Source organism: Furipterus horrens, unplaced genomic scaffold (assembly GCF_987537825.1).
Source record: "Furipterus horrens unplaced genomic scaffold, mFurHor1.1.pri manual_scaffold_7, whole genome shotgun sequence".
NCBI lineage: Eukaryota > Metazoa > Chordata > Mammalia > Chiroptera > Furipteridae > Furipterus > Furipterus horrens.
Window position 1 is genome coordinate 92,812,139 of NW_028327177.1, and position 27,751 is coordinate 92,839,889.

Here is a 27,751-nt window from a genome sequence, read left to right on the forward strand (position 1 = left end):
GGGCCTGGAAAGCAAGGAGGAAGCCTCTGCCTCAGGTTAGCAAAGGCAATCCTGTTGTCGAGGGCATAGTATAGACCCAGCAGGTGGTAGATTGACTAGTGTTTAAAATTTCTCATATTTTCTGGTTGGTGAACCTTAAAAGGGCCAAGGCAAGCCATTTACAAGTTTGCCCTGAAAGCCAAAAGACTCTTTCCATTCAAAACAAGATGAAATATGAAAGAAATAGTACACAGCCAGGGTGAACCTTTCTTTAATTCTATTTAAAGAGGAGCAAATGTTTCATTTCAGAGATGAGGATTTATGTTTTAAAATCTGCTTGAAGCAGCATCAGAGCTGTAAGAACTGCTTTCAGAAATTGAAGGGCCCATGGTTTTCAAATAGTCTCTTAGAAATGGAAGGAACTGTGATGCTCATATATCCCTGGAGAATTCCTGAGAAACTTAGACATAAGTCCCATGTGTTGAGGAAAGAACCTAGATCCTTGAATGTGTTTCTCTCATGATGGCCTGTAGTGATTATGAATAAACCTTGAATAAAAAACTATCTTCTCATGAAAGGTATAAATTGGCTGCTTTTCATGGGAGCAGTCATCACAGCTGATATCTCAACAAATGCACCCACTTCAAAAGTAAGACAGTAATAACAGCTTCCATGTGCCTGGCACTGTGCTAAGCATTTTTTAAGCCTGACCTCATCTAATCTGATTATTAGAAGAGGTTCCTGAAATTTAATGTTCTCACAAAGATCTTCACTATAAATCTGACTGAAGCTCAGAGTGGTTGAGCATCTTGCCCTGATTACACAGCTATTAGGAGGCAGAGAAGGGCTAGATCATGGCTTTCAGACTCTAAAGCCCACACCCGACCTTGACCTGCACTCACCTGTGGCCATGCATTTGCTGGCGTCACCCGTCTGTGTGGCCCGGATGCGGTAGGGAGACAACGGGATGTCATCCCCCCCATAAGTAACCCCAATCATATAACGTCCAGTCTTGTCAGGGATGTAGGTGACGGCGTACGTGCCATCTTTATTGTCCTGGACAATGGCTCTTTTGGGTTTTCCCTCTTGGTCCTGTGGGTCACAGAGAAATGATATTTAAGATGTTGTCATCAAGATGTAGAAAACAATTCATGGAAAACCTTGACGCATTTTGTTCATTAATAGTGCCTCTAGTGGGAGGGGACAGAATTAGGTCACGGGTCCCTTTAACAACACGATGGACACAACCAAATTTTAATTTTTCTGTCAAGTGAAGAAATAGCGTTTTAGCCCCAAATCCACTGACATGCAGGAGGCAAAGGGGCAGAGGCTTCTGCTCGCATGTCACCACATTCGCTCTCCCTTCTCTCTCTTAAGTAACAGGACCCTAATTCTTAGCGAGGTGCATGGTTCCCAGAACATCAGACTCCACTTCCTAGCATCCTTTGCCACTAGGGATGGCCATGTGACTTGTGACACATTTCTGGCAAATGAAAAGGAAGTGGAAGTCTTGCGAGGGATTCATGATAGAGCAGTTTAAAAGAGGTGATTGAGTTGGAAGGCCCTGTTTTTCCTGTCAGCCTCTCTTCCTCCTTCTGGCCTGCCATGTGGATCAGGTGGCCAGGGCACCAGCAGCCTCATGGTCCACGAGGAGACCTTAAGGACAGATGCTGCATGCGGGGACAGAGGGGCAGAGAGATGGAGTCTGCTTCACCAATGAATCATGCAGCACTCCGGCACCCTGCCCCTGGGCTTCTTTAACAAGAGAGAATAGTTCCATGCATTTAAGCCACTCTTAAGTTTGGGATTTACAGTGATATGCAGCAGAACTTAGTCCTAACTAATCCAATGAGTAATTTAAGACATTTTAACATAAAAACATAGGAATAGATATGATAGAGAGAAAATACATGAGATTCATCAAAATGTGGTGCTTGGAGCTATACCCTCAGACTTCTCAGACAAGCATGCATGTTCTCTCGCATAATTACTGACTCTCTGGTGGGAAAAATCTGTCAAACACTGGCATCAAGTCAGAAATTGGTTATTAAGAAAATCCTTCCTGGTTGCTATGGCTCAGTGGATTGAGCGTCAGCCTGCAAGCCAAGTGTCACTGGTTCGATTCCCAGTCAGGGCACAAGACTAGGTTGCCCATCAGGTCCCCAGTTGGGGACGCGAGTGAGAGGCAACCGCACAGTGATGTTTCTCTCCCTCCCTTTCTCCTTTCCCCTCTCTCTAAAAACAAACAAACAAACAAATTAATTTAAAAAAAGAACAGGGATTTTTAAAAAAGAAAAAAAATCCTTGTTCTTACCCCTAGCCAAAAAACAGGTTTTATTAATGAAGTCTGACTCCAGAAAATAACTCAAAAATACCGTTATCTGAACAGCAAGCAGGCCTTCCCCGGCATCTCTGGCATCAATTGCAAACTCCACAGGAAGACTGGCGGGCACACCATAGGAACTGAGGCCAGGGCCACTGGCAGTCACTTTGCTGGCATCATATGTGGGAAGGACCTTGACCTTAAAGGGACTTGATAAGACACACATAAACCCCTGGTCAGTATGGATACACACATCAACCCTGCTAAATCTGACCTCTCTTACACAAAGAAATGGGGATTGCAAAGAGGATTTTCAAGCAGATATAATGATGAGTTAGCCAATGTTTTAAGTCCTGCAGAAATGTACAATTATGAGGTAGTAACCATCACACATGGAACAGCTCTCCCTGACTGCATTCCAGGGGTATAAATGAATTCCAAAATCAGTTTGGGAAACGTGGGGCTGAACACATTTAACCTACTTTTATTATGCTAAAACAATGGTCACCAAAGTAGAAAGAGAATATTGAAACTTCAGCTTTAATATTTTATTTCATCCTTTTATTTTCTATGTTTAGTATGCTTTAATGATATGCTATTAGTAAAATGATACATAAATATAATTTATAAATTGTATTTCTATATAGCCAGATATATATATATATATATATATATATATATATATACATATTTTTTTTTAATGTAAAATATGTATATTGGCATATGGGTGAAACTTTTTAATCTTAAGGATGATTTTTTTTAAAACCTTGAAGGCTGTTCTCAGAGGTGAAGAGTTTATGCAGTACTGTTTGTATTAATATAAATGAGGAACAAGGTTTCTATCCAGCCCCTTGTGGGAAATGCTATTGTCAACCAACTCTTCAAGTAAAGAAGTAAGAATCTTTGCACTCATCAGAAAACTACTTGCAGGGTCAGCAGAAAGAAGACTTTGATAAACTAATGAATTAGTTGTATTTTTTCAAAAAATTACCCCACTCTTTAATTTCAGCTTCTCTTTAAGTAATAATGGCTGAAAGGAACAAGGGGGGAGGGTAAGAGGGCAGGAGCCACCAACATCAAAGCTAGCATGTTCTAACAGCTGTGCAGAGCACTCCGGTTCCCGATAACACCTGCAGATCAGACGGCTGAGTGGGCCACCAGAGCAATGCTGGTGAACCCTGCGGAGGGATGGGTTTGAGTCTGGTGTGCCCCCTTTCCCTGACTGTCAGGAGCTTACCTACGAGGGATCTCTTCATCGGCATATTTAACAGAGACCATGTAAGGCCCTTCCTGGGATGGGGTGTAGGTCACCGTGTGTGTGCCATCCCCATTGTCCACCACATTCACCGGCTCCACGAGGCCTAAGGGCAGAGATGAGGTGTGAGGAACTGCCTCGCCTCCTCTGCACTCCAAAAGGATCACATTCATGACAAGAGCTATTGGTTTCCACTGATGAGTAACATAAATGCAAGCAGGCCATAATCAGAGGCCTAAGAAATCACAGGAGACAGGATTGCCAACTCATGGTTGCAGAAATGACCCCAAGAGACACCTTTAGCTTGTCACAGGTTGAAGTACACTCAGTCAGCCCTAGAGTATAATTAAGGAGACTGCCCGCATTTCTTCCTGGAGGCCATATGGTAAAGATGCACGTTGCAAACATACTGTAATATCCTTCCAAGTTGGTTAGGCATGCTTGAGATGTGGCAAACTTTACTCTATAGCTGAGAAAGGGCCAAAGAGTCCAGAATTCAGAACAGCAAAAATTAACAAATGGGATGGCCAGTCAAGACTTGTGGCCACCTTTGAGCAAAGACCAAAGGTGCTAGCACACTGGGTGTAGGTGCAAGTCGGGTGAGGGTGCCCTTCTCCTGGGGTGCGGGGATCATCAATGTGATACATGCAGGAGGCAGTTGAAGATTATGTTAAAGCATAATCAAGGCATGCATTGGGTTGCTAGATTTTAGATCCCAGCTCTAAACATAAGTGTCAAGGATGGATCAACTGCAGGGTAGGTTAACCAAAGCATAGCATACTCATTAAGCAAAGCAGAGGAGGAGGGTGCAAGGCAATTTCAGGGGGTGAGGCCAACAAGAAGCACTGAGTTACAAAAATTAGAGCAGCAGCCAATAGGAAAATGCAAACCTGTCTCCATAAAGTCACCCTTCAGGTCACCTTTAAAGAACTCTGAAATGGCTTTCAAGGGGCTGCGCCATGACTGGGAATCTGTCTCATCAGCTAAAATTAAAAGGCTGTTACTTAAGAATCTTGATAATAGAGGTACATAACTAAGCTTCTCTCTCTCCCATTCTCTCTCGCATACACACATGCACAAACTCACGCGCGCGCGCGCGCACCCCGCACACACAGGTCTTAAGGCTCAGTAACTCTGTAGAGTCAGATTCTTACACCATTATCTCATTTCCCCAAAACACTTCTATCCTGAGTTTTAAGGGGTATAACCTCCTACTGAAGCATCAGGAGAAAGCTCCTCTTCAAATAAGAAAGCCCTCCTATCAGTTATTTCTATGAAGCCAAGAACATATCACTGGGAACAAATCCAGATAATTTAAGAAATGAGGCAGCCCTGGCTGGCGTGGCTCAGTGGATTGAGTGCTGGCCTGCTAACAGAAAGATCGCAAGTTTGATTCCCAGCCAGAGTACATGCCCGGGTTGCAGGCCAAGTCCCCAGTTGGGGGCGCATGAAAGGCAACCACATATTGATGTTTCTCTCCCTCTCTTTCTCCCTCCCTTCCCCTCTCTATAAAAATAAATAAATAAAATCTTTTTAAAAAATAGAAATTAGGCAGAAAATGACACATTTTAAATTCTAGAAGAGGAAATGGGGTTGCACCCAAAAGGTGAATTTTAATGTGCTTAAGTGCTTTGTCACAAGTGGTCTGCTCACCTTACCAAACCCCAATTCCAGGCTGCCAAAAGGGCGGACCAAATTGCCAACAAAGCTCATTCCCCAAACCAGGGAGTTGGGACAATGACAAAGCCATGTGCCATGTGGGCCAGGAAGCTGTCATTCCCAGAAATTTGGAGCACCACGGCATTTCAAACTGAAGGATCACCTCTGAACAAACCACCCACCCAAATCCAGACGAAGCCCCATCACCTCACAAACGCCGGAACACGAAAGAAGCAGCTGTACAATTATTATACATATGAGAGCCCAAACACTATCTGCTTCACCTTTCTACTCTATAAAATTCAAATTAGACGTTTAGAGCTGGATCATAAATTGGGTGGCAACTATTTCATTAAATAAACAGAAAAAATAGACGAAGAGGAAAAATGGGCCTGTCTACTTTTAAAACAGGAACTTCTACCTTTAGCTAGAATATGGAGTGATAAAGTAATTTAAGAAATTTAAGTTCATGACCAAACTCAAAAGCAAAGTGCCTGCTCTGGGTCGTCGCGGCTGCCTCCGTCTTGGGCAGGTGGATGTCAGCGGGAAGGCATGATGCATACTCACCTCGTGGGCCCAGGACCCTCACTTCCAGTGGAGCCAGGCCAGCCTTGCTGCTGTCCACCGTAAAGGACTGTAGGACGTGGGCTCGGACACCCGAGCCCAACCCAGGGCCGGCGATCTTGACTTTGCTGGGGTCCACGACATCCTTCACAGGAACTCTGAAGGGGCTGCCTGGAAAAGAGGACATGGGATTCTGAGTCTCCATGAAAGTTGTCTGAACTTAGCATGAGAGCAGGCAAGAACCAATAAGATACCATTAAGACCCAGATGGCAGAAGTCAAGCATTCTGCACTACTCCCCCCATCCATTCCCCAGGCAGACTTCATCAATCAATGACACAGACTTTCTTCCTGATGTCCTCATCCCAGTTGATCCAGTGGTCTGAATAGCCACCACAAACCACCGGAGGAAACCAATATGCCATTGCGGCTAAGACAGGGCACCTTATTAAAAATAACCTCACTATGGGTTTGTACCGGGCCAGGTAAAACTGCACCAATGTTTAACTAACCGAAATTCCCATGAAAGCAAATTAGAAGTTAGTGGGTTGCTGCATGTTTCACAGTAGCACCTCACCAGTTATCTTAACTGTGAAGCCCGATACCAAGAAAATGAACCAACACTTCACTAAATAATTCTGCCTGGGAAAATTCTGGGGTCCAGGAGAAACTGGCATTTGGCTCTGGGAGGCAAAAGAGAGCCTGAAACTCTGTTGATGGAAAAACTACAAATGGGCCTCTTTCTGTTATGCTCAAAGATGGCCGGCCAAATGCTTCAAGCTCAAGGGTCAGTCACAGGGGCCAAACGCTCGCCCTCTTCTGCAAGGGGAATGTCAAAGCTGATGGCATCCTCTAGACTTTCCCCATAAAGTCAAAATAGCTTTGTTGCCCTGGCTGGTGTGGCTCAGTGGACTGAGTGCTGGCCTGCAAACCGAAAGGCCGCTGGTTCAATTCCTAGTCAGGGCACATGCCTGGTTTACAGGCCAGGTCCCCAGTTGGGGGCGTGCAAGAGACAACCACACACTGATGTTTCTCTCCCTCTCTTTCTCCTTTCCTTCCCCTGTCTCTAAAATAAATAAAAATATATATTTTTAAAAAATAGGTTTGTTGCGTCCACAACCAGGAGAGGCTCCTCTCCACTGCCACCTGCCTGGTTGGAGCTGCCAGGTCTCCTCTGGCAACATTCCCTGAGCTCTGCTTTCTTATCCCATGAAATGCAGAACCATAAAAGTCCAAAAGGTACCCATGGTTCTGTGTTCTGTCACTGAGTCCTCCTTTTTCTTCATAGCAGTTAAACCGTAAGTTTTAGTGCCATAAACCCTAGACAAGAAGCTTCCAGAGGGCAGGAGCTTTGACTATCAGGTCCATGGCTGAATTCCCCTTGATAAGTAATTATAGGGATTTAAGAATCTATATTGAAAGCACTGCAAGAATAAGTTTGAGACGAAATATCACTTGAAGTGAATTAAGGCTTAAATGAACATCTGAGTAGAATTACTTTGAACAGAATGTCAGTGCTTTCTGATTAATATGAGACAGGAGAGTGAATGTGAGTGTGTGTGCAGTTGTACATGCTAAGGGAAGAGCAGACAGGGTCAGGTAAGAGTGTGTGGTATGGGACACTACAGCTTCCTGGGAGCGAATCCAGAAACCTGAAAGTAGGACCCTCAGCCTGCCCCGTCCCCTCAGTCTCACCCTGGCTTACGGCCTTTAGGGCAAGAACAATACTTACCCACCCAAGGCTCCTCCTAATCTGGGGCTCTCGGGGTGGGAGTCTGCCCTCTTTCTCACCACACCTGAGATGAGGCATAAGCTGACTCAGTAGTCCTAGAGTCCTTGGACTTGCGTCCATAACATATCACACATTCACCTCCACTTTTGTTATGTGCTAGGTGGTAAAAGTTTCATTAAACAAACAGAATTAGAACCTATGAAAATGCCCCCTGATGGAATATGAAAGCTAGAGAACACTTCACTACTTAAGTCATACATCTTTATTGTTTGAATCATTTATAGCAGTGGTTCTGAACTAGGGGTCATTTTGCGACAGATGACAATACCTGGAGACATTTTTGGCTGCCACAAAATGAGCCACTAAATACTCTACAATGAACAGGAAAGTTTCCACAACAAAGAATTATCCCACCCAAAATATCAACAGTTCTGATGTGTGCTGAGTGGTAACCTGTTTTTCAGTAAGTGTATATACTATATCATTCCATAGAATTAATAAAAAAGAATTTGAGTTTGTGTGTCTTTATCAGCTACCAGGACTCTCAATTGAAAAACAAAAAACAAAATGCATGTTTAAGATGAATAAGAACCAACCACAAAATAAGGTGAAGATTTTCAACTTTGTAAAGAAACAGTTTTTCCTTAAATTAAGAACTAGGTCCTCCAACACATGAACAATCATTTTCAGACAAAATTCCAAGCCAACACTTTTTTGCCATATTACTGGTCTTACTGAGATGCAGCCCTAAGGAAAATTCTCCCTTTGCAGCAAGTGCAAATGTCAGGCTATTTTTCTTATTCAGGGATATAAGCAAAATCAACTACTCTTTGGGTTCCTTTCTGAGGGACAGCTTACCAGGGATGTGGTCTCCTCCATATGTGATATTCACGTCGTAATCCCCTGGAGCAAAGGGGATGTACTCAGCACTACAGCTGCCATCTTTGTTGTCTCTGCAGTTTATCTTTGACTCTGATGGTCCCTCAACAGTTATTCCAAGCCCACCAATTCCTGCCCCTCTGGAAAGTGTGGAAAGAAAGCAAAGTAGTACTAGTGGTTCACATCAGTGTGCTAATGACAAAATTCATTGAAAATCCCTCTATAAACTTCCCATTTAGCCTGCCCAACTCATCTACTATACTTCTCACCAAGCGAATTTCTGAAAAATATAATATAAAGGCAGCTTTGACCCCTCCTCTCCAATGTTTATCCTTCATTTGTTTTTCTTATCTAATTGCATTGGCTAGGACTACAAGTACAATTCAGGCACATGCCTTGTAACTAATTTTAATAGGAATTCTTTTAATACTTCACTTAAATACAAGATTGGCTATATATTTCTGTACTGTTAAGTTAAGGAGTTTCCATTTAGTACTGGTTTGCTCAGCAGTTTTATGACTTATTATCAGTGCTTTCTGGTACCTTTTCAGTATACTTTGTTTTTCATTTAACATAAGTTTCTATAGAACAAAATGCTTCCTGCATCATGAAAAAAAAAAAAAAATGCCTCTCCAAAAGTTAGGAGACTGTGCACATAAGTAGAACACACCCATAAAACTTATTTAAAGCAGTTAAATTACATAGGGCTATTCCTTTTAGAGTCAACACACAAACCCCAGGGCCTTGCTTACCTGGTAACCACAGTGAAGACATTGGGTTTGTTGGTAAAGGCCTCTTTCAATCCAGGTCCTTGGGCTTGAACCCGAGATGGCTGGCAGCCTTCAGTTACAGCCACTTTGAAGGGACTGTTTGGGATGGGCACATCATCGTAGGTTACCTCCACTACATGGAGGCCTATTCAAAATAAAAAGACAAAAACATATTGCATAGGAGTCACCTTTCTGTGGGAAATTACACTCTACTCCAGGTTTTTATCTAGCTTTATGTCTGCATGCTTCACCATGTTATTTGAAAAGGGCAGGTTAAAAAAAAAAAAACAGTAATATTGATAAATCTGATTTGTAAAAAATACAAATTGTCTATTTATGCTTTCTGTTCACTTGGTATTCACACAACCTCCACCCCTACCCACTCACAAACCTACACACACACACAAGGCCTCTCCTCTAAACAAGTATCACTAAGTCTACACTGAAGTCAGTCATCTTAAACATACTACCCTGTTTTGAGAAAACTCCATCCAGTCATTTACCAAAAGAAAAAAAATCCATAAAATAGAATATATAGGCATCTATAAAAGAGATTAAAATATCTATATCATAATATTTATAGGGATCACAAAGCAGGTAATAAGGATATATATAGTACTTAGATTAAGCCCTGGCTGGTTTGGCTCAGTGGATTGAGCGTCGGCCTGCGAGCTAAGTGTCGCTGGTTCGATCTTCCAGTCAGGGCACATCAGAGAAGGAAAACTCTGACTCCAAAAAACCTCCGCTGCCTTGCGGCATACCTCTTCAGGGGAAAGGCTAAGGGAGTAAACCCCGACAGAAAATCCGGAGCCGGAGTCCCTAAGGTGGTTTGACGCTGTAGTCAACACCGGCAACTCCTGCGGCGCACCTGAAGCCAAGCTGTATTGACTCCGTCTTTCCCTTGGACCCTTCAGCTGCGAAGAGAGGGGGGGTCTGCTGCATGGGCAACAGCAGACCCTCCATATCACCCTGCCCAGGCTCTGTAGCTTCAGCTTCACTGGAGAGGACACTCCAGCGTCATCGCAAGATGTCGATTCAACACGGGAGGAGACAGATACCGTGTCACTCCCGAGTCGGCCTGCACAGCCATTCTTGGCGGTGCAGATACTCTTAAGAAGCTACACCATCGTCTCTCAAGACGACGGCTGCCGACGACGAGTACTTAGATTTTTTTTTCTTTATGCCTTTATCATTTTTGGAAATATTTTATAATTTTGAATATTCAGGAAAGAAATCAATGTGTTAAAAAAAGTTGCACAAATGATCAATACCCATTACATCACCCCATATCCTGCTCAGATGAGGCGCAGGCTAAACCCAGCCCAACTGCCACATAACAGGGCCAGTATCCCAGGTCCAGAGTCCAGGTGGCTCTGTTGGGAGGTAGGTTTTCATATTTCCCCATCATTTTTCGAGGGCCTCTGCTGAGATGATGGGCTGAGCACACAGGGCAGAAATCATCATCAGCCACCAGGAGGAAACAGCCAAGCACAGTTCTGAATAAGTGTCATGTCTAAGGTGAAGTAAACTCACCTTTTTCGAAGGGCGTGTACTCCACCTGGTAGGTCCCATCAGCATTGTCCGTGACAAAGCATTCAGTGGAGGCCCCTGAGGGGTTGGCAATGTGGGCCTTGATGTGGTTGCCTCCCACCTTCGTCAGGGGTCGTGAGTCAACCGTGAAGTCGGTGGTAGCTTCACGGAACACATCTGCAGGGCAATCACACAGGTAAGAACATCACCAAGATCTCAGACCCAGGAGCAAACCCAACAACCAAGGCTCTTGGCACTTAAGACACAATTAAGTAATAGAAGACAACTGGTGTGACTCTCAAAATCAGAAAACTAATATGCATCCCCTGCCCCCACCAAAAAAAGCTCCTTCCAGGGTAGCCTCAGCCGAGTGACAATGTAAGCATTATACACATTCTGAGACGAAGGTGGGAGATTGCAGCCTCTTTTTCAGTGGAACCCACCTTTTCCTTCTATTCCTGGCCCGAAGACTTTGACCCTGCTGGTGTCCACGGCGGGCTCCACCTTGACGCGGGCAGGGAAGTGGGGCACAAGCTCACCGCCATACTTCATGGTCAGCGTGTACATGCCGGCGGTCAGGGGCACATAGGTCACTGCATAAGTGCCGTCTTTGTTGTTCTCAATACAGACTTCAGCTTTTGCTCCCAAGTCCGAGACGGCTTCCAGGCCCAGGGTCCCAGGCCCCGCTTCTGAGCAGTCAACGCTGAGCAGCCCCGCTTCACCCACTTTCCCGTGCTCCAGACCTGGTCCCGATGCCACGACTTTAGAGGGATCAAATGGCATTTCAATGTCAGCTTTGAAGGGGGAACCAGGTATGTGGACTTCCTCAAAAAGAATGTTGACAAAGTACTCCCCGGGTTTTGTAGGAAGGTAAGAGACGGAGCAGGTCCCATCACCATTGTCGGAGCATTCAATTTTAGCCTCACATGGACCTTCCACGGTTAGGCCCAAACCTCCGGTTCCAGCTCCTTTGGTGTCGATGGTGAACTCAGCAGGCTTGCCTACAAGACCACCCTTCAGGCCAGGACCATGGGCCTTCACCTATTTGAGGAAAGAATAAAAGTCACTTTGCCTGACATTAATATTCAGCCAGTACTGCTTTCAACACCCAAACCTGTAATTAACACTGAACTGCGTCTCAATTAAGTGGGCCTTTTCCCTGGGGCCCAACTTGTGACACACTCACCACACCACTGAATTACAGCCACCATGCAGTTGCTGCTGCAAATGGCAAAGGGAGACTTGGCTATGAACTCATCAACCTGAAAGGGAAGACGTGGGCCGCTGAAGCAGAGGGCAGGACACGTCCGTCACTCTTGCTGTGCCCAGCTCTTCAAAACCTGCGGAGTAGAGCTGGAGATCTAATATCCAGTCCTACAAACATGCAGGTTTCCGGGGCTGAGTGCTCATAAAACAGCTTGCATGGATCTTACTGTTGCTTTGGCTACTACACTTCCTTCAACAAAGTGTGCATAAAAAAACAATAACTGCAATGGTGGATCTGATACTACACATTTGTCCAAACCCACAGACTGTTCGACACCAAGAGTAAACTCTAATATACACTATGGACTTTGGGTGATTATGATGTCAATGTAGGTCCATCAGTTATAACAAATGGACCACTCTGGGAGATGGTGATAATGGGAGACCATGCATGTGTGGGTGTGGGGCTTATGTGGGAAACCTCTGTACCTGTCTCTCAATCTTACTATAACCTAAAACTGCTCTAAAAAGGAAAGTCTAACAAAAATATTTTAAAAAGACTAAACTGTTTTTAAAAAAGGGAGAGGAGAGGGTAATGCTTTCATCTCTGATTCAACAAACAAGAGAGTTTCATAGGATTCATGTCATTCAGATCACTGGAAATATTCTAACACCCTTGATTCAGGACTACTAGAAAGAAATGATACTGAGAATAGCCTATTTTTATATTTAATTATTATAATGTCTGTGGGTGAGCTCACTCTGTACCAGACACCAGCTGAGGCCTCCACGGGCACACATCTCCCCTACCCAGATAGGCTCACTTTGAAGCGAGTATTGTTATTACACTAACAAATGAAGGAACAGAACTCAGGGCCAGGGGTCCCTCCCAGACAGAAAGTGAAAGGAGGTGCAGGGGTGAAACCCAGGTGCCCACAGGACGCTTCACGCTCAACTGGAGGAAAGAGAACTACAGTCAGCCATTGAGGACTGACTTTCATCACAACATGATTTGCTAAAGGTGTTTGCCAGGATCAGAGGAGGACTATGTCTGCTGTTACGTTAGACAGTAGGGGGCACATTCTCAACAAAAACATTAGCTGACCTTAGTGGGATCAGGTGGTAGTGAGGCTTCCACCGTGTAGGGGCTCCCAGGCACGGGGTGACCATCGTAAGTCACGTCTACGGCATAGAGCCCCTCCTCCCGAGGGATGAACTTGGCTGTGCTGCTCTCCCGGCCTGGCACAGGCGCCACCAGACACGGCACCACCTTCCTTGAGGGGCTCAGAATCGTCACGTCCAGCTTCCCTTGGCCTCCCGCCCCTTTGGTGTCAATGGCAAACTCCTGGTCCTTCCCAACTTCAACTCCTGGAAAAGATAAGTCAATTAATTAACTGATTAATTATTAATGGTGATTAATATTAATAATGATAATTACCACTTACTGAATGTGTTTTGTTTGCCAGGCTTCAGTATAGCACATCATCTCCTTTTAATTTTCATCACAACCTTATAAGGGATTTATCAGCAACCAACAGCTTTAACCGATGGGGAAGCTGAGCCTCAGAAAGGTTAACTAATTTGGCCAGGGTTCCACATCCAGCAGATCACAAAGCTGGAACTCAAACCTAAATTTACTTAACTCCACAATCTGCTTTGCTGACCGGTAAGTTCTAATCAGACAGCCTTCTCTCCTTTACTTACTTTTGGTGTTATATCAAAACATATCCATAAGCCAGTGTTTTATTTACTAATTCTTAGCAGTAAATTTAATTCTACAGCTAAGAAGGCAAAAGTCAGTGCTGGCATTTGCAGAACAGGCCACAGAAAATCATGTGTTGTGTTTGACAAAAAGAGGAAAGGACTTTGAACCAAAACAAAAGCCCTGGGAAAATGGCCCTCCCATCCCAACCCAGGAAAGTCCTGGCCCCAGGGCAGCACAGGGCCTGCCTAGATGAGCAATGTGGAACCATAGCAAGGAGGCCTCAGAGCTCCATGTCCCAAAGGGTTTTCCTCACTCGCATTGTCTTGGAGAAAGGAGTGGGGAGGGAACACAGGAAGGGTTAGACAGTGACCATTCATATGCTCAGAGCTGGTTGCCCCCAGGGACAAAAGCCACATCAAGCTCTTATTTCAGAGCTCCAGAGCTGATAGCTAGATTCATTCATAACTGGTACCTTTCGGTCACTGGTCAATGACACCCAGAAACCCTCATAGGCAGAACAAGAGGCCTTCCTTGGGGGTATGCACAGAGCCCTCGTGAGCGTGAAAGCAGGTGAACGAGTGCCATCAAGGTGCGGCCAGGCCACAGCCACTCAGTGTGAATGTTCTCCAAGAAGCACTGCTGACGTGGAAGGCAGGCTGAAGACACTGGGGACAGCAGGTAACTTTAACGCAACATAAACACTGCCAGCGTTTGCTGCTGGCAGCTACGTACATGCACAGGCAGAGGAGAGGTCTGGAAGGGTAGACAATGAACCGGTAACTGGTTAACTGTAGGGAGGGGAGGTAATGGCTAAGGTGGAATTTACTCTTAACTGTGATGTTTTTTAGTTGAAAAATCAGTTTATGTATTTCTTGGATAAAAGACAATTTATAATCACATGTTGAACTTCTGAAACTGAGTGATAAGTTTATCAATGTTCATATTACACTATTCTTTTTTCTATGTTTGAAATTTTTCCTAATAAAATTTTTCTTAATTTAAACTAAATGAAATGAGCTTGCAGTGATAAGATACCTAACAAGCTAAAGGAGTATTGGAATGGGGGTCAGGAGGGGTGCACTGTAGCTGTGGTTTTTGGGTGCCAGTAAGCTGACTTGTATGCTTGACTCTCAACCTCAATGTGGATTCAGTGGCCACGGAGAGCTGGCCCAGCAGAAGCTTGCCAGAAAGCAATGTGCCCAGCTTCTCTGTAAAGAAAACATCCCACTGTGATGCCAGCAGGTACTGAGGGCTGTTACTGAGCTACTGTGCCAGGGTCTGAATTATTAGCTCATCTACTTTTCTAAATATTCCCTTGAGTGTTCTTGACCACCTCCATCCCCACCCCCACTACACGTCCCTAATTCAAAAACAAGTCTGTTCTACTACAGTCTCTTAAGTCAGAAATTGATTATCTGCGAACTGTGTTTTGAAGGGAATCTAACTGACAGTCCCTAATGGTGGTGTTCAATGACCTGTCTCCCTTCCATTCACACACTTACTGTTTTCCAGTCCATTTATTTTAATCTTGCTCAAATCCAGCGGAGCAGCCACACCCACAGTGAAAGGGCTTTTAGGGACGGGATCACCACCGTATGTAACCAGAACCTGCATGCTGCCCTGCAATGAGAGAAACCCAAGTACACCTTTCAGTACCAATATACCCCCTTGGTGTTGAAACCTGCCTTCCGAATCTTTCATCCTATCTGGAGACATGGGTTACTTGATGCTAGTGGGTACAGAAAACATCTCAGGCATATTTCTCTAAGCTTCTGGGCCCATGGTAAGAATGTCGGAGAAATCAGATAAAATAAAAGCAACTAATAACAACAAGGACAACTTAATGAGCATATTGTGCTCTCTGCTTTTAAGCATTTCCTGGATTCAATCTCAAAAACAGTCCTAAAGGATAGTCTCCTCAGTCATTCTAATTTTTCCAGAGAGGTAAAGTTGCTTCCCCCAGGTTACCCATCTGCTAAGTGTGAGCCGGGCCTCACTCCCACAGCACCCAAACCCACATCCTAGCAGCTCTGCCCCACCACCTCTGCACCCAACACACACCCAACGCCAGTTATACAGAAAGCAGCTGGGCCTGGGGTCCTCTTAACTGAACAAAACCATATTTTCCTATGTCCTGGGAATCAATTTCTGGCCATCAAGCAAAGAATGGGATTTGCAAGAGTTCACCTGGAGCTGTTATAAGACCACTGCACAGCATATGAACTCCTACATCGATGTCAAGGAAACAAAAGCTGCCGGCATGAAGGCAAGCTGGGCCTGTGGGCTTGGCATGCACCCTCGCTAGCAGCCCCCATGGCTTCAGAGGGGCAGCATGGTCTTATGTGCTGCTGTTCTCCCTGGGCCAGCCCTGGCCTCCTCCCTCCAAGCCAAGGCTCCATGAAATACCCCCATCCTCTCAAAGGTCAGAGCGTACAAAAGAGGACAACGTGGGAGGGAAAGAGGCAAGGAAGGGGGAGGAGAGATGATCCAACGATCCTCTCCAGGAATCCGGCTCCCTGGAATTCAGCTCTTGGTGAAAGCTGTCACTGATCAAGTGTTAAGGGATGTCACTTTTGGCCTATGTATATTTTCTCACATTCCTTTTATAATAACAAAGGTGGGGGGAAGCCAAGAAAAACGATGGTTGTATCAATGAAGAAGGAAGAATTGATTTTCCAGGATTTATTTGTACTGCACAAAACACAAACGCTCCCCCTGCCTCCAGGGTATAACACTTCATGGTAAAATGTGAATGGGTCAGATTCAATGATACTTCGGCCACCATGGCATTCCTGACATGCCAGCTCATCCCAATCTTCAGTTTGCTCCCAAACCCGCAACTCCTTGAGGGATGGGCCTCACAGCTAAGTCAGGGTCCTGGAAAAACCTTCTCCACCATCCACTACACATTCTGACAGCCTCTCTGGAGTGGCAAAGGAGAGAGGGAAAAATCCTCTTCTAGTTAAGCCTACCCATCCCATACAAGAAAGGATGTTCTCATTACCAGTCATAAAAAAACAAAATCTCAGATAGGAAATTAACTCTACCTTAACAGCCTAAGAGGGAGGAAGAAAGCTCAGAGATTTGCATCTGCAATGGTCTGCAGCATTTTAAGGTTTGCTCGGAGGTCCCAGTCAAGGAATGGCCTGCGCTTTTCCCCCAGAGGGCTAAGAAGCAAGGAATGAATGCCTGAGCCATGACCACTGGCGCATCTCACAAAGACTTCTTGGATTGCAGGGCAGTTTTACTCTCCCCTACAGGCTTCTGAGACCTTAATCTAATTCGACAAAACACACACACACCCAAGACCATGACCCGAGAGCTCAGATGAAGACAGGACAGAAAGCTGCCCACTGGCCCATCTTCCAGAAACCTCTGTGACACCATAGCCATTAGCAGCAATAATACTTTAGGGGAGAAGCTGTTATCTTGTAAGCCTCAGTGAGCTCATGGGGTTTCTTAAAGATGCCACAGTGGCACGTGGAGCTTTCATTTCCCAGAGGTTCCTGACTTGGCATGTCATGATGCCGCCGACACTAAGCTTCTCTAACTGCTAATGGAGGTTCCAGGAAGCTTGGAGTGAGAAACTAGGTCACCAGAGGCACAGACAACCAATAGCACAGAAGGCAAAATCCTCAGAGGGAACTGGCATTGCATGCTTTCCCTTCCATAAAATCAAGACTTTGACCTTTGGGAGGTCTTCAAGCCCCAGCCCAACAAGTCCACTCCTCCAAGGCAAAAAGAGCTCTGACCACTATCTTCCGACAAGAGCAAAGAGGATTAACCAGCAACAGTCATCCCTGGTCCACTGCAGGCAGTGGGCACATGCAAGCTGTGGCTCAGGGACCCTGCAGAAGGTGGCAGCAACCTGCAGGTACTTGGGAGCAAAGAAGTAGCAGATTACAAAGTTCTTAAATTGTCTCTGTGAGTTAAGGCTTCATTTATTCAGCCATATGGCCGTAAGTCCACACAGAGCACCCACAGCATCAGGCCCTGTGCTCAGGGCTGGGATGTATATACATATATATCATAATATCCTATGCTCAGGGAACTCAGAATCCAAGAGGAGAGATTTAATCTGTTTTCTATGGCGCAGAGAGATGTGCGGAATTTCAAGCTGCCCAAATAAGGAAACAGTGGACCTCACTCTATACAACAAAGGACCAGAAAGGTACCATGGAGCTTTTCACACCAGCGACAGGGACTGACACCAAGACCTCACCAGGCTCCTTGGATGTCTGATGGGCAGCATTTGGACAAATAGTCCTGAATGGTTACTGAGCATGCAGACAGCCTTCAAACCTGCTGCTTTCAGAGAACTAGATGAACTTGACCTTGGGGTGACTCTGGAGTAAAGACCCTCCCACTCCAATTTCATATCAAATGCAGCCAAACTGGGCCTGGGCTCCTGACCTCCACCTCTACCCCAACTGGCAGTGGGGGTCATCCGGGGCAATGGGTTCTAAAGTCCTTTCTGGGGAGGCAAGTCAAAGCCTGAGCATGTCCTGAATTCGCAACTTCCTTTTTAGCAGTGCTGCTAAAACACATGAAGATATATAGGTATAGGATAAAGCAAGAGTCTCAAAATGTTTTTAGAAGAATCTATGACCTTGTGCTCTCGACCAGTGTGCACACTCATGCTATCTGGTACCTTCTCTGAAGAAATGCAGAGCATTGGCAAGAAAGATGACATCAAACCAGTGCTCCCAGAGGGAAGGCTCCCACCAGCCCTTGGAGCATCAGCAGGAAGATCATTACTTACTCAGCACTGAACAACCTGAAAACAAAGGAATATTCTGTCTCCAAAAATATTAGTTTTACCATTACTAATAATGAACCCCTCATTAAAGTAAAAACAAAAACAATAAACAAAAAACCACAGGAAGCATCACACCTGGAGATAAGAGGCCACACTTGTAATGTGACACACAAAGCTGCCCCAGAGAAACCCCCTTAGTGTTAGGAAGTTCTCATAGTCAAGATTCTACCTCTGAGGACATGGAGCTCCCACGGCAGGGGACACCTACACCTTTTGCAGCCCCACCGCACCTCTCACCCTCCCCACTGAACTCTGGCTGTCTCCTCACTAAGGGGCGCTTCTCGAGCAGTGTTTCTGCAGAAAGCACTCCCTCGCTGCTCCTACAAATGACATTCCTCACGTGAGGGGTTCTGTTCTTCAGCAACAAAGAAAGCTCAGAGGTTTGGAATGACTGTTTAGAACACTGCCTGATCAGTAAACTCCAGGCTTTTCTGCAGGAATATCTGCTCCCCAGACCCTAAGGTGTGGGCATTTAGAAAAATCACTTTAAACAAATAAACATGAATTTGTATAGAGAGGCAGTTTTGTTTGTGTGTTTGTTTTTGTTTTTGTTTTATTCTCATGTGAGGACATGCTCATTGATTTCAGAGAGGGAGGGAGAGAAACATCGATTTGAGAGAGAAACATCAATCAGTTGCCTATTGCACACCCTCCATTTGGGGATCGAACCCGCAACATACGAATGTGCCCCAACGGGGAATCGGGGCAAAAAACCCTGGATAGCAAAATCTTGTCTGTATTTCTGCATTTTCTAAAAGGGGACAATCTGGGGCTCTAAATAAGTATTACAAGCCTGAGGGCCTAAAGGCTGAACACTGGCTCTAAGGAAAGACTTTGAGAAAGACCCCACTATAACACCTTGTAAAGTAAGTTAAAAGGGCCAGGAAGGAAAAACAAAGGCATGGTAACTCTCTCTCTCTAATTAATCAATCAAAGACTGAAAGGAAGCTGGTAAGGATGGGAAGAATGTGTGTAAGAGAGGTAGGTATTAGGTCCTAAATTTCAAGAGTATTTCTCTGCTAAAACCCAAACTGGAGGTGGAGATTGGGGTGAGGAGAGGTGGGCTAGCTTCCTGCTTGTTCTTGGGGACTCCTTCAGACCCTCCAAATAGAACCAATCAGGCTCCTGTGAGTGCTCCATAGAGGCTGAGAACAAAAGGCATGAAGAGCCATCTCCCACAGGGTAGCAGAAATCATACTGTTGGACTCCAAAGTGACCCAGCACAGCACTGAGGGGAAGGGGTTTGGTCAGGGCTATTGGTCAAGAGGATGGGAAGACCCTACCTGCTGGGTGGGTGTGTATTTAACGGTGTGGGAGTAGTCATAATTATCAATGATATCCAAATCTTTCACCGCATCTCCAGAGAGGGGACTGCTGAACTGCACATTCAGTGGGGCTTTCCCAGCCCCTTTAGTGTACACAGTGAAGTGGGTTGGTTTCCCATTTTCCACACCTGGAAAGATAAACCATAAAGTGAAGAGACAGGCCTGGCTGGAGTGGTTTCACTTTTAGAACCAGTCTGACAGGTTCATCCACACCTGATCTATCAAGGCAGCCAGAGACAGGGGCTGGGATTCAGCCACTGCCAATAGCCAGCCAGCAGACTCTGCAGCTGAATGGGAGCCACGACAGAACACTTGCCTTGGGTGGAGGTAAGTCTCTCCAGGCCTCAGACCAAGCACGTCCATCGCACTGGCCTGCAGAGCCTTCAGGATGGCTTCACACACACAGGATCACACACGCCGCCTTACCTGCTTTGCTGAGGCCCGGGCCTTCCGCCTTCACCTTGCTGGCATCATGGGAAGGGTCGACTTTGACTCTGAAAGGACTGGCGGGGATTTCCTGTAGCAGAGACACTGTCTCAGTAGGAAAGCCCCTGAAGCAACTGCCCGAGCTTAGCCTTCTGCCCAACTTTGACTTGAGCGGGTAGTGAGCAAACTTTTACTACCACATGTCAAGTCTTCATACTCCAGCATCAGGTGAGGGCCATGATGGGGCACCTATGAATGCCTTCATCTCTCACATTGCAAGCTTCCCCCATTTTCTTCACAGCCAGAGGAAGGTTTCCCACAAACAAATCTGGAAACTGATCTTTTACCACCAAAAGTGACAGTAATATATGGGGTCAGAGGGGAGGGAATGTCCTCTAGGGACAGCTGAGGGCAGGGATTTGGGGAATATAAGAAACCAATCACAAATATAATGGCTATAATTCTTCAAAAAGAATGTCACAGACTACCAGAATACAGGAAGAACAGGTAAACTGGATGAGACCAAGTCAAGAACATCTTTAGAAACAGAACTTCCTTCTGAGATCCCTATTTTTATGTAGAGTTAATTCAAATCACCAGGATTCCATTATTCCTTGTTTTAGGTACTGCTCGTCCTACGTTCACTATCACTCATAAATAGAAACTCTACCTGAAACTTTGAAACTCCTCTCTCCATAAAAGTTTAAAGGATGAGGCTCAAGTCATTGCTTCAAAGAAGGCGAAGGAGAACACAGCTAGAATTAATTACATTTCATTCATAAAATTGATGAAAGTTTATAACAAACCAATTGCTTTCTGGAGCCCTGCTTTGAACCACAGTGAATACACTGCCTCACTTCTGTTAGAAAGTGGTAAAATTTTAGTTCTGGGGTTTTTTTTTTCCCTTCTTGATTTTAATGAACCAGAGAAAAAACTACAGAGCAGAGTTCTGAATATACTTTCCCTATTGCTAAAAAACATAAAGAAAATATTGTATACGGGTGGCCAGAAAGAATTAGGCACGCCCCCCCTACACACACACACACACACACACACCTGAGATGCAAAGAGAACTTTGATAGTGTATCGCCCGGCAGCAGGAGGCACATATTTGACTGTAAATGTGTCGTTGGCATTGTGAATAATGTCAAAATCCACATCTTCCTCATCGTCACTCAACACCCGGGCATCACATTTAATGCCAACACTGACATCACCTGGAACAGACCAGCTCATTAGCACGAGTTTACAAGACACAGCATGTCCCAAGCAATCACTTCCAGTTTGGGTGAACACCCAAAAATAAGTAACTGGGAATTTTCCAACAAGAAGCACGAGAAAGGGCTGGAGGTAAGCCAGGGTTTTGGAGAAAGGATGGAGGATTAGCAAAGATATCACCAAGGAACTGACAAATAGGCTCATTAGATTACTCATTCAGGTGGACTACTTCCTAGTTCAAAATTCACAGCCCTCAAAACATTATAAAAAGAACTTGATTCCCCAAAGAGCAACAATCATTGTGTTGGGTGAAGCCCCTTCTCACCTTCCCCAGCCTCGGTACAGTCCACTGTGAAGTGAGTAGGCTCATTTGCCTTCAGTCCACTTCTCTCCACGCCTGGCCCAAACACCTTGACCTTCTGGGGATGGCTACCCTGCCCAATGTTGACCTAGAAAGGACATGGAGAAAGATGCAGTTAAGTTTTCCTCCACTTGGACCCAGCAAAACACTGTTAGTTAACATTGTTAGAGATAGTCCTTTTGGGCATTCTAGAGCACTCTGCCCTTCAGGGCACTTCATCTTTCAAGGCCCACCAAGGATGATGGGTTCCTCCCATGAATCTGCCTTGGCTAACAGCCATGGATGGAATCCAGACCTGTAGCAGGACTGGATTTTTTCATACCATGGCCAGGATTCCACCTCACAACCTACCCGGTAGGGGCTGTGTGGGATGTTCACACCTCCCCAGACCACAGCAATGGTGTGCTTGATTGGTTTAACTGGGGTGTACGAGCAGGCATACGTGCCATCCATCCGACTCTTCATCTGGATGTCAATGGGTTGGCCTTCCCCATCCTGCAAAAGACCGGGGGCTAAGAACAGAACTGTCCCTCACCATCTTCATCAAACAGGGCCACCGTGGCCTCCCAAGACAGCCAAGTAATCATGCACTTATCCAACAAAACCACATGGAAAGACTATGGCATGCCATGTTCTCACAACACAAAGACCATGACCACAGGTGAGAAAATACTACATGCATTTACTTATTTTTAATTAAGAGCAAATGGCCCAAAAAGAAAACCATGACCATTCAATGCTTAATTTCAATGCCTACATTTAAATCCTTTGGACAAATTCAATTAAATTAACTGATTTAATAAATCCTTATTTACCAAGCTCTCATCATGGCCTAGGTAGCTTCACCCCCACCAAGACATTTACAGGGGAAATCTGAAACAATGAAGCCTGTTTCCATAGAATACAAATCATAATAAGAAAAGTACCCTACTTTACATGTTGGAATCTCATTTACTCCTCACATAACCCATACGTTAAATATCCTTATTGCTCCCAATATATAGATAAGGAAACCCAAGAATCAGATGAACCAAGCAACTTGCCATTACATCATAGGGATCTTGTTCCCTGACAATTATCTGCACAGGTGGCCCATGGAAACTTACCTGAGCAAATATCTTTAAGGGAGCTTTTCCAGCATCCTTAGGATCCACGGTGAACTCAGCCAGGTTGTTGATGATGCACCCAGATTTCTCCAGACCTGGCCCATATGCTTGGACCTAGAGTGAAGGGCCAATAATGATTCTCCTTCTGTGCAATGCCCTACTTGCACCCCTGCAGAGACTGGTGAATAAGGGATGGGGGAAGGACAGACAACTGTATCTAGCTTTACAGCACCTACGTAACAGGATGGTTACGGGAAGAAAAATGATAAAGTAGGCTCTAACATATAAATTTTTTTTAAAGTTCCCTTAACCTCTCATGAAAGAGAGAACTCTAAAATCTGGCCCCAAACTAGGCTCGGCTACCTGCCTTATTCTGAGCCAACATAGAGAACTTCTAGTAAGTGGGGCAGGGACCTCCAGCCATGCCCAATTTCAATGTTACCCTTGAAGCAGCTAAGAACCTTCTAAACATTCTAAATGTTTGCCGGCCCCAGAGAGCAAAGGACTAGCAGACAGCCTGCATAGAGTCTTGGGGAATCTCCTCCTGTTGGCCAGGCTGACTCAGATTTGATGCTAAATCAGAGGCATTGGAGGACTTCCAGTCAAGATGGAGGCGCAGGTAGATACGCTTCACCTCCTCACACAACCATAAAAAGAATTACAACCAGATCTCAAAACAAGTAAGCCTAGAACTGTCAGAAAATCTAGCTGTATGGTAGTCCAATAACCAAGGATTTAAAGAAGCCACATTCATCCAGACAGGAAGGAGGGGCAGAGTTGCGGAGATGGGTGAAGAGGCAGTGTGATGCTGAGAGGCAGTGGTGGCAGAAAGGATAGTCCCACATTCACATATGGTGGATAAAAATCAAGAGGTATATCATGGGAGTGAGTGATCCCAGCCCCAAGCCAGCACATACAGCCCAGGGTTCCAGCACTGGGAAGATAAATCACCATTACCACTGGCTGTAAAAACCAGTGGGGGTTGGGGCAGCAGAAGAAACTGCTGGGTTTTCACTGCTTAAGGGGCCTGCACAGACTCAGAACATACGCAAACCCACTCACTCTAAGTTTCACCACCAGGGCAGCAGTGATAAGGGCACCAGTCACATACAGGAAGTGGGTGAAGTGACTAGAATTGGGCAAGTCCTGGGCAACCCCCCAGAAGCCAGGTAGTGGCACTGTTCCCTCTCCAAGTCCTCCCACATACAGAGCTATAAAGCGGTGAAGTGGGTTGCCCAGCCCTGGCAATTACCTAAGGCTCTGTCCCACACAATTTACAGGGCCATTTCTACATAGGCCACACTACTAAGACAGGAAGTAAAAGTGGCTTTACTTAATACACAGAAACAAACACAGGGGGGGTTGCCAAATTGAGGAGACAAAGAAATATGCCCCAAATGAAAGAACAGAACAAAACCACAGAAAAAGAACTAAACGAAATGGAAATAGCCAGCCTATCAGATACAGAGTTCAAAACACTGGTGATCAGGATGCTCAGAGAACTCACTGAATATGGCAAAAACATAAAGGAAGAAATGAAGTTTACACTAAGTGAAATAAAATTTTTAAAATCCACAGGGAACCAACAGTGAAGGGAAGAAAGCTGGGATTCAAATCAACAATTTGGAACATAAGAAAGAAATAAACATTCAACCAGAACAGAAAGTAGAAACAAGTATTCAAAAAAATGAGGAGAGTATAAGAAGATTCTGGGGCATCTCCAAAAGCACCAACATCCAAATCATAGGGATGCCAGAAGAAGAGGAAAAACAAGAAATTGAAACCTTATTTGAAAAAATAATGAAAAATCACTTTCCTAATTTGGTGAAGGAAATAAACACACAAGTACAGGAAGCACAGAGAGTCCTAAACAAGTTGGACCCAAAGAGAACCACACCAATACACATCATAATTAAAATGTCAGAGGTTAAAAATAAAGAGAGAATCTTAAAAGCAGCAAGAGAAAAGCAGGGAGTTAACTACAAAGTTCTCATAAGACTATCAGCTGATTTCTCAAAAGAAACTTTGCAGACAAGAAGTATTCAAAGTGATAAAAAGCAAGGACCTGCAACCAAGATCACTCTATCCAGCAAAACTATCATTCAGAATGCAAGGGATGATAAAGTGCTTCCCAGACAAGGTAAAGCTAAATAAAGGAGTTCATCATTACCAAGCCATTATTTTATGAAATTTTATAGGGACTTATTTAAGAAAAAGAAGATAAAAATCATGAACATTAAAAAGGCAACAAATTCACAACTATCAACAACTGAAGCTAAATAATAATAATAATAAAACTAAGCAAACAATTAGAACAGGAATAGAATCATAGGTGCGGGGATCATTTGGGAGGGTTATCAGTTGGAAGCAGGAAGGGAGAGACAGGGGGAAATGGTTCAGGGATCAAGAAGCATATTTAGTAGGAACAGTTTAGACAAGGGAGTGTTAAGGATAGTATAGGAAAGGATGAAGCCAAAGAACTTACACACACGACCCATGAACATGAACTAAGGGGGCGGACTGTTTGAGGGAAGAGGTTGCCAGGTAGAGGGGGCCAAAGGGGAAATAATTGGGACAGCTGTAATAGCATAATCAATAAAATATACTTTAAAAAATAAAAAAAAGGCAGGCATAATCCTTAAAAAAAGAACGTGATGCTAAATCAGTCTGCAAAGGGTTTGAGAGAAGCTCTTAGAAACACCGAAACACTGCTTCAATTTAAGAGAAAGGAGCTGAGGAGAAAAAAACACCATTACCCATGGAACATCTTGAAATGATAACTACAGAAAGTATCAAGACTGAAATATGATGCTCCAAGTTGCAAGAAAACAGCTTCTTATGGAGGCCCCCACCTGGGCCATGCACTGGGCTGCGAGCTGTCTTTATGCATTTTAGTTACCTCCTTGCATTATCTCAGAAGCTCTATGAAACTACTATCATTCCCATTTTATAGAGGAAGATACCAAGGGTCAGTGTTGACTGATGGTTCAGCTGGTGCCAAAAAGTGAAAGGTTGCTGGTTCGGTTTCTGGTCAGGGCACTTGCCTAGTGTGGGTTTAGTACCCAGTCAGGGTGTGTACAACAGGCAACCAATCGACGTTTCTCTCCCTTTCTCCCTCCCTTCCCCCTCTCTAAAAATAAATACGTAAATAAAATCCTTAAAAAAACAAATGAGTCAGAGGTAAGTTACTTGCCCAATGTTACAAAAGGACTCAGTGGTACTACCAGGATTCCAATTCAGACTCATTTCTTCCCTAAGCTCTGAAGTGCTCTTCTCTGCCATCTCTCAAGATGTTGCTTAGGGCCACTCTCAGGGTACCAGGGATAGTGCCAGGAGCCAGAAAAGAGAAGCCAGAAACATATAAAGCTAATTCACCAGATCCGGGTTATAGTCTCCTGTGGCCGGGTGGATGAAGGCCATGTATGGACTGTCCTTGATGTCCTCGTCATCACACATGATGTGAATGGCATATTCGCCGGGCTCCTTGGGCCAGTACTTGACATCACATGATCCGTCATTCTGGTCATCATACTCAATCTTTGCCTGGGAGGGACCTTCAATGGCAAATCCTGCAGGATGGGGTGGGAGGGCCCCCTGGTTACATGGTGAAAAGTACCTATTCTATGTTACTACCAACTCACTCCCTCAGCCTGCCTTAAAAGCCAGCTGTAGTCCAGAAGACTGGAATCTGTTTGTTTCCCTTTCCCACAAAACCAAGCCTATTGAGTCTTCACTAGATAGAAAAATTAGATTTTATACTTTTCTTTTTAACATCATCTAACAATAAAGATCAACCAGCAAACCTTTCAGTTGACAATATGACAACACATATGAAAAGTCTTAAACCAATGCCCATACTTTTTCCCACCAGATCCACTTATGGGCTTTTACCTGAAGGAAATAACCAAGGATATATTATGTAAACAGTGAGATACAAGGATATGTATTCAGCGTTATTTTTATACTAAAACCCTGGAAACCACTGGAAAGCCCAATAAGATATATATATGCAATGGAATTCCACTGAAGCCACTGAAAATCGAGACATGTTCTACATTTATCTGAAGCAGAAAGACAGACTTCCCCAGATGTCTTTTTTTTGTGGCAGATAAACATTTGTATGTGTATGTACAGAAAAAAATCTGAAACAATATGCCAAAAGGTCTAATATTATCTCTAGTCTACAGAATATACCAAAATATTTATTATCTCTCTAGAAGGAAAAATTTAATGTCATTTCTTATATTCCCCTTTTTGCTTATTTCTGTTACCTGAAACAGAGGTCATCAAACAATGGTGGCTGGCAGGCCATATCTGACAACTGCCTGTTTTTGTAAATAAGGTTTCATGGAAACATAGTCACATTCCTTTGCTTATGTATCTTCTACTACTGCTTTCACGCTACAACGGCAGATTTGAATAGCTGTGAGAGAGAATATAACCCACAATACTAAAATATTTGCTATCAGATCCTTTTGAAGTGAGATCAGTGCTACTAATCTAAAATGATCATATATCCATCAGATGTGTATTTAAAATATATTGTTATGCTCCAAAGAATACTTACTCCCCAAATTTCTGATTTCAGAAAAATTAATTCATTCATCTAAACTAAGGATCAATCAACAGTATTTGTTGAGTGCCAACTATGTGCCAGGAACAACATCCACAGAAAGCCTGTGCCTTCGAGGTCTAGGGGATGGATGGGTAGATGGATGGATGGATGGATGGATGAATGAATGAAACAGAGGGCAGCCTGAAGGGACGCAGGAAAATGAGAACTGCAATTCCACAGCAGCATGCGGAAGTGGCCTCGGGTGGTGAGGAGACCAGGAGGTAAAGGGTAGTGATGTTCAGTAGTCTCCAACTCTCAGCCTAATACTGGGCCCAAGGCC

General features: G+C 44.5%; 1 protein-coding gene across 7 annotated transcripts in view; it reads right to left on the reverse strand.

The window, feature by feature from the left end:
• The window catches only part of FLNB (filamin B), a 142,132-nt gene that overhangs the window by 30,553 nt on the left and 83,828 nt on the right, over positions 1-27,751 (reverse strand). For 4 of the 7 annotated variants that reach the window (XM_090283939.1, XM_090283940.1, XM_090283938.1 and 1 more), the window contains 18 exons: positions 26,232-26,425; positions 22,857-22,970; positions 22,102-22,245; positions 21,715-21,838; positions 21,228-21,388; positions 20,172-20,262; positions 19,704-19,873; positions 15,104-15,221; positions 13,002-13,264; positions 11,134-11,731; positions 10,694-10,867; positions 9,143-9,305; positions 8,370-8,530; positions 5,784-5,951; positions 4,448-4,540; positions 3,540-3,663; positions 2,355-2,511; positions 882-1,071 (listed from right to left, as the gene is read on the reverse strand). In XM_090283939.1, the coding sequence (XP_090140065.1) occupies positions 882-1,071; positions 2,355-2,511; positions 3,540-3,663; positions 4,448-4,540; positions 5,784-5,951; positions 8,370-8,530; positions 9,143-9,305; positions 10,694-10,867; positions 11,134-11,731; positions 13,002-13,264; positions 15,104-15,221; positions 19,704-19,873; positions 20,172-20,262; positions 21,228-21,388; positions 21,715-21,838; positions 22,102-22,245; positions 22,857-22,970; positions 26,232-26,425 (3,207 nt within the window). The remainder of the gene's footprint in view (positions 1-881; positions 1,072-2,354; positions 2,512-3,539; positions 3,664-4,447; positions 4,541-5,783; positions 5,952-8,369; positions 8,531-9,142; positions 9,306-10,693; positions 10,868-11,133; positions 11,732-13,001; positions 13,265-15,103; positions 15,222-19,703; positions 19,874-20,171; positions 20,263-21,227; positions 21,389-21,714; positions 21,839-22,101; positions 22,246-22,856; positions 22,971-26,231; positions 26,426-27,751) is intronic. The other 3 variants (XM_090283944.1, XM_090283942.1, XM_090283941.1) reach the window with 1 other exon arrangement.